At 36.8% G+C, this 7087-nt stretch overlaps 1 protein-coding gene across 1 annotated transcript; it reads left to right on the top strand.

Moving 5' to 3' along the window:
- The first annotated feature begins 4547 nt into the window (after nucleotides 1–4547).
- LOC129968426 (uncharacterized) lies at nucleotides 4548–5462 on the top strand. The gene has a single exon (XM_056082284.1). The coding sequence runs from the start codon at nucleotides 4548–4550 to the stop codon at nucleotides 5460–5462; it is 915 nt and encodes a 304-aa protein (XP_055938259.1).
- Nucleotides 5463–7087: the final 1625 nt, after the last annotated feature.

Genomic DNA, 7087 nt, shown 5'->3' with positions numbered 1-7087 from the left:
AGTGTACCAAGACACTTCCAGCTGAGACATCCATCCTCGTTCCAGCAAGGCAAACAACTCGCACAGGCCAACAAGTTCGACCCCCACGTCGTTATGTCCATTTCCAATGAGACTGTGGAGGGAGTGTGCAGCGGCCAAACAGGCGATAAATGACTGTTTGTTTCGCCAACTGGCGATAAACATCAATCATACCTATGGAGATGAACTTTGCTCTCCAACGAATACGAGTGACTCACTTCTGCTTTCGCCGGCTTGCTCCGAACTTCTGCCTCGTGCTGGTTGATGGAATTACGGCCAATGTATCATGATCAATATTTGTTAATTTAATTTGTAATTAAAATTTATTTTTGTTATTTACATGGTTGGCAGTTTTCATTAAGTAAAAATGTTTTAATACTTTAATTTAAAGTAAATTTGGCAATGCGTGTTAAACCACGCACCAAAGGTTGATTCCCTTCGTAATTTGTTATGTCGGGAGTATTTAGAACTTGTAGAATGGATGAAGAGTGAGTTATATATATTTGCGAGTTGATGAAGTTAAGAAAGGATGCTTGTTTGAAATTTTGTATTGAGAATGGTTTGATATCGAACCTTCAGAATGGATGAAGGGTGAGTGGAATATATTTTTTTACGAGTTGATGAAGTTGGGAAAAAGATGTTTGTTTGAAATTTTGTATGGAGAATGTTCCAATTGCTTATTTCTCCGTTTTTTCTTTTCTTTTGGTTATGTACTGTTTCTGTTATCCACACAGTCTTTATGTTCAATGTGCTAGCGAAGCTACTAGGTTTCCGCTCCCGCTGCTAGCGAAGCCGTAGGATGTTTTTTTAAGTTAAAAAAGTTCTGCCCGGCACCGGGCAGTATGAAAAAAAAACCCATACTTATCAGTAAAAAGTCCTAATTAGATGGCGGGAAATGGTAACCGTAACTGTTCCGCGGAAGTATATGTTTATTTTGTCCGCCATCTTTATTGGCGACTTGGCATTGTTGGCGCAGCTGGGTGCACACTAAAATTCACTTTTACCGGAATTTTATCTTTCAATTTAATTTTTTGAAACTCTTGATTCTTCGCAAAACCGGGTAGAGCAATTTGTAATCTCTCATCACTCTCGACTTCCGATCAAAGAAATTCTAACAAGTTTCCCAAAATATTCGGCTTGACTTTATTTTCAATTTTGCTACGTATTCATTCCCACTCTTTTATAAGATCTTCTGGAAGAGCTGACTCTACTAAAGGATACAGCATTGCTTCATACTTTTCAGAGGTCACTCCTAATGACTCTAATGCTCTTAACTGGGTTTCTAATTTATCATAAAGAGCACGTAAAGTGAAATTTTCTTCTTTCTTTGCTTGCATTAAAACAAGATTCAAAAGTTCAAGAACATAAATTTGGATCAACAACTCATCTTTAGCAAAACGCGATTTCAATTGTTCAATAGCTTTATTATAATTCGCGCCCGACGACAATCAATAGTATCATCATCGTGAATTTTTTTTAACTGTCCCCAGAATCCAAGCCAATTCTTTATATCGCCGTCAAAACGTTTAAATTCCAACTTGGGAAGGTGAAAAGTTCGTTTTGTTTCATTTAATACACAGTAAGTATCACTATTTTCTTCTTTCGTAGCCAAAACCAAATCGACTTTCGTTTTCAAAGCCATCCACTGATCGCGATAATTTTCCGCTATGTCAAGGTCATTAGAAAATTCTTCTTCTTCAATATTTTCCATTTCGGACCATTTTACTCTTATTTTTTCATCTAATTCAAATAACCTTTCAGCTTTATCACTTAAAATATTAAATACTGGTATCAATTCAATTTTACTTACCGGCTCCTTTTTCACAGCATTTTCAAATTCTTTCAACGATTTGGTAAATAATCGCATGAATTGTGTTCTCTCCCGTTTTAGATAATCCATAGTTCTGTCACGGAAGCCAATTTGTAAAATATCTTCAATAATTACTATGGATGTGATAAGAGAGAATACTTTATTCGCGATTATTTACTTAGAAAGTTTGACACTCGTTAACCGGAGGACGCTTGACCCCCCCCCCCCATTAGAAGTTCAAAGGGGGGGGGGAGTATTAGAATCAGTGGGGGGAAGCAGCACTGGAGGACGGATTTCATTCCGGTAGTGATGGAAATGGGGGAATCGATGTATGGTTGCTTACGGAAAGGCTTTTTCCGCCAAATGTGAAAATTTATTTACACGCCAAAAATGAAGCGCATTTTTGGAATGTATAGTGTGGACGACTGTCAGTCGGATCTATGATGAAAGCAGACCTTATTTATGCACGATCTTTCTTAATAAAAGAATAATACCGTGTTATAATATATTTATTTTTTGCTCATAATTACATTTTATGAATGAATCTTGTTGACTAGAAATGAATGTTTACTGTGGCTGAGAACAGTGGGAACTTGGGAAAGCTGAATTTTCTACAGGCGCCTTCTATTTATAATTAATTAAATGCCAAGAAACTAATATGTTAACTCATAATTAAATTCTATCTTCTATTGGTTTGTTAAATGAAATTTTAAGTTTTCACTAAGTAATGGAATGAACTTACAAGTTTCATTTAAATTCTTAATGGAAGCTAAAAATGATGCTTTATTCGGAATACAAATTCGATGTAGTTTTAATTTTATTTCTTGCAGTTTGGCTGTATTCATTGGAAAGTATTTTAGTTTTTTTATACTATTAATTTTAATGCACATATTTTGTTTAATGTACAAAGCTAAATGTTTTTTAAAAAATTAGCTAAAATTTTTTTAAATGATGCTTTTTAAAAATTATTTATATATTTTTACCTAATTAAGTAATAAATTAGTGTTATAGAACATTTAAAACATTTTTTATAACTGCAGGCATGCTTTGATTTTGTTATTTGCTAGTATTTGTAGTAGCAATAAAGCATTTATATTTTGTGGTCTAAAAATTGCAATAATAAAAATTTGTAATCTCTTTCTTGCAGTTTTGTACATTCTTTTTTTTTTTTTAATGTTGATAATGTGTATGATAAATTCTTTAAAATTTGTTTTCAAATTGAATAATTCATACTTGTAAAAATATGCATTGTAAAGATATATATATATATATATATAATTTTAGCTAAGTTTTTGATAAAATATGGCTTATTCTCTGTTAAGAAAGTATGATAACCAAAAATCCTCAAAGGAATTATCAAAACATTCAATATTTTCTATTTAATAAAAACTAATTTTTGTTTTGTTAAAATAAGATTTATATTGGATTAAAAATTATATGCATAAGCTGATTAATATTACATCATTTTAAAAAGTACTTTTTTAATACATATATTTCTTATTCTAATTTATTAATTTTTTTTTCATAAATGCTTAATACATTTATTTATGCATACAGCAATTTAATTCTTCTTTTAATACTAAAAATCAGAATTTTGATTGAAAGTAGCCAAACTAAATTTGAAAAGGTAATGGAATAGAATCAATTATTTCTAATTATACGATTGGTGTAATAATATTTTAAAAGAAAAATTGTATTAAAAATTCTAATATCTTGGATAAATCTGTTCTAGATATTGAATTTTCTACTTTTATAATAATGCACAGAAGTTAAAACTTTTAAAGAAAATTTGGAAAGTAATTTTTAAATTCAAAAAATAAAAATTATTTTTTAATTTAATATAAAAATATTAGTACATTCTAAATTAATCAATAGAATTTTCAATTAAATTGTAAAGTATCATTTGTTAATTTTTGCATAATATTTAAATCATATTTTATTCAACACTTACATTTTCTCAAGAAATTTTTCTTTTTCTTAGTTTTTTGAAGCTTAATTTCTTCTCATTTTGATTTTCAATAATAATTCATGAAATAAGTGATTTGCTTCACAAGCATTCATTATTGTAATATGCAAATGTATTGTTACGAATTTGTAATGCTGCTTCCCAGCATAGTTAGTTCCACCATCGGAAAGAATGTTTTACAGTCATCGGTATTGTACGGAATTCGGTGTTGCGTCGGAGGGTCCCGGAGCGTGGCGACAAACTTGGTGACTTTGGCGCCGAAATAGATTATACCCGAAACATCGAGAATTTTCCCGAGTCGCCCAGTAGGAACGGAGATACGCCTCGAACGTTCCTGATTGGTTGAGAGGCGTCTAGCCCCACCTCCTAAGACCTATAAAAGGCATCGCTGCAGCTGCTAGAGAGAGTAGTCGGAAACGACAGAAAAGAAGTGGCCTTCCTGAGATAAGCGGAGCTGCGACGGAGTGAAGCTAGTGCTGAACTAAGCTGTGTTCCACTTTCTGCAGTAGAGTTTGTTGTATGCTGCACGTCTTCGTCTTCTGTGCTGTATATAGTTGTAGTCTTTGTGTTGTCCTGTGTGTCTTCGTGCAAATAAACGTCGTTGTTTTATTTTCTACTGCCGCCTGGTGATTGAGCGTTCTTCACACCATATAACCCCACTATCCAAACGAACCCCGAAAATTTCGTGACATTTGGTGTCAGAAGCGGGATAGTGGTTAACAGTGTATGGTGCTGACGAGATCCCAATCAAAAATGGCTGATAGCGGTAATAGTGAGTTACTGGCTCTGTTGGCTGAGATGAAGAAATCTATGGATGAGATGAAGCAAGGACAAGATGAGATGAAAGCCGGATTGGAGAAAGAGATGCGTTCCGGTCAAGAAAGAATGGAGGAGATGAAAGTCGGATTGGAGAAAGAGATGCGTTCCGGTCAAGAAAGGATGGACGAGATGAAAGCCCGATTGGAGAAAGAGATCCGTTCCGGTCAAGAAAGAATGGAGGAGATGAAAGTCGGATTGGAGAAAGAGATGCGTTCCGGTCAAGAAAGGATGGACGAGATGAAAGCCCGATTGGAGAAAGAGATCCGTTCCGGTCAAGAAAGAATGGAGGAGATGAAAGTCGGATTGGAGGAAGAGATGCGTTCCGGTCAAGAAAGGATGGAGGAGATGAAAGCCGGATTGGAGAAAGAGATCCGTTCCGGTCAAGAAAGAATGGAGGAAATGAAAGTCGGATTGGAGGAAGAGATGCGTTCCGGTCAAGAAAGGATGGAGGAGATGAAAGCCGGATTGGAGAAAGAGATCCGTTCCGGTCAAGAAAGAATGGAGGAGATGAAAGTCGGATTGGAGAAAGAGATCCGTTCCGGTCAAGAAAGAAAGGAGCAGGAGCTTAAGAAGGACATCGCAAGTGTTAAAGAGGAATTCTCCAATATCATTCAGGAGAAGATGAATTCAATTGAAGATAAGGTGGCTTCATTTGAGAACGAGGTTGTTTCAGTGGAAACTAAAGTTTTTGAAATGGAAGAAAGTATTGACAAGGTTCGAGAAAACATTGGAATTAACATTTTGAAGATGGAAGAAAGCATTGACAAGGTTCGAGAAGACATCGAAAAAGAATTTGACAGAAATTCGGAAAGGAGGTTTGAAAGCCTGAAGAAGCAGATTTCCCATTAACCTGAGGAATCCAAAGTGATATTTACGCCTTCTCTAGCGACGATTAAACTGTCGACATTCGACGGAAAACATCCTGGCAAGTATACAAAACACAGTTTACTATGGTAGCGGAAGCTAATGGATGGAATCCTCAAGCCAAAGCGTTTCACTTTGCAGCTTCGTTAAGAGGAGACGCTGCCGACATTCTTGAGACTCTTACGGAGGAGCAAAGACATGATTTCCAAGCTCTATCGAGTGCACTTGAGCTGCGGTTTCGAGAGAAGTGCGCTAAAGAATACAGCCGATTGCAGTTAAAGTCCCGCTATCAAAAAGCGGGTGAAAGTCTGTAGGAATTAGCTGCCGATATTCAGCGACTTTCCCATTTAGCATTTTCTGATTGCCCGGTTGAGACACGTCAAGATCTGGCTCTCCAGCACTTCATCGATAGTGTGCGGGATCCGGAAACACAGAAGGCTCTTAGACTAGCAGATGTCAAAGATATAGGATCTGCTTTAGTCTTTGCACACAAAGTAGAGGCTGCCCAGCCCGCCACACGCAAGGACCGACATCCAATCAGAGCTGTCACTGCTGCGGATTCGGACTCTGATTTCGTGAAGCAGATTGACGATCTGCGAAGAGAAATTCGGAGGTTGAAAGAGCGCAAAGATGGCAGAAATACGGAAATTCGGTGTTGGACTTGTGGTACAGCTGGACACGTCCGTAGGAACTGCCGGGTTTCTAGAAGTGGTGGAAATAGTCAACAGCCCCATTTCAAAGTATTTCATATTTCTTCCATAAGTGGCAGTGATAGGACAAATTGGTGACATCTCATGCAATATGGTTGTCAACACTGGAGCCAATGTGACCATAATAAGAGAAGATCTGGCACGAAAATTAAAATCTAAAATAATCTGGACGCCGCCCTGCATTACCTTACAGACAGTGACAGGAGATAAGATTCATGTTAATGGGAAAGTCAACCTCGCTATACGCTTTGGAAATATAAACTACCACCACACGGCATTTGTAGCAGAAATTACCGACCCTTGCATTCTCGGATTAGATTTTCTGTGGAAATACGATTTTAAACTGGACATCGGAAATAGTAGAATGAATTCAAAATTCGAAGACATCACTCTTTTTGGACTACACGCTGAACTGGAATCCAGCCAGAAAATAATAGCTAAAACTGACATCTCCTTATCGCCTAGGACTGAATGTGTAATACCCGGTTTGGTAGCAGATAACCGAAAATTCCGATTTGGTGTAATGGGTTATCCTGACACAGACCGTGCCAGAGCAGGAGTGTTGGTAGCTTCGTCGGTAGTGGACCTCTCAAAGTCAGTCATCCCAGTGAGAGTGGCTAACATCAGTGATAAGACAAAGATTATACAGAAAGGAGAGGTGCTAACAACTTGCCCTCCTGTCACTTGTATAGACCGGAAGTGTAATAGTCAGGACGTTTCTTCAGACCATCTAGTCCAAAATTTGCTGCAGGATACAGATTTAGATGAAAAACAGAGGTGTGCTGCTGGAGAGTTGATAAAAGAATTCCAAGACTTATTTTCTCGTACAGCTGAGGACTTTGGAAGGACTCAACTATTAAAACATCGAACTGATACAGGAGAGCATCCTCCTATTAGGCA

This window comes from Argiope bruennichi, chromosome 5, assembly GCF_947563725.1.
Source record: "Argiope bruennichi chromosome 5, qqArgBrue1.1, whole genome shotgun sequence".
NCBI classification, from domain to species: Eukaryota; Metazoa; Arthropoda; class Arachnida; order Araneae; family Araneidae; genus Argiope; species Argiope bruennichi.
The sequence above is the reverse complement of the archived record's forward strand: the minus strand, read 5'-3'. Positions and strand labels throughout refer to the sequence as shown.

Excerpts from the sequence above, each read along its gene's own strand:
- LOC129968426 (XM_056082284.1), top strand. The coding sequence starts at position 4,548 with ATGGCTGATAGCGGTAATAGTGAGTTACTGGCTCTGTTGGCTGAGATG.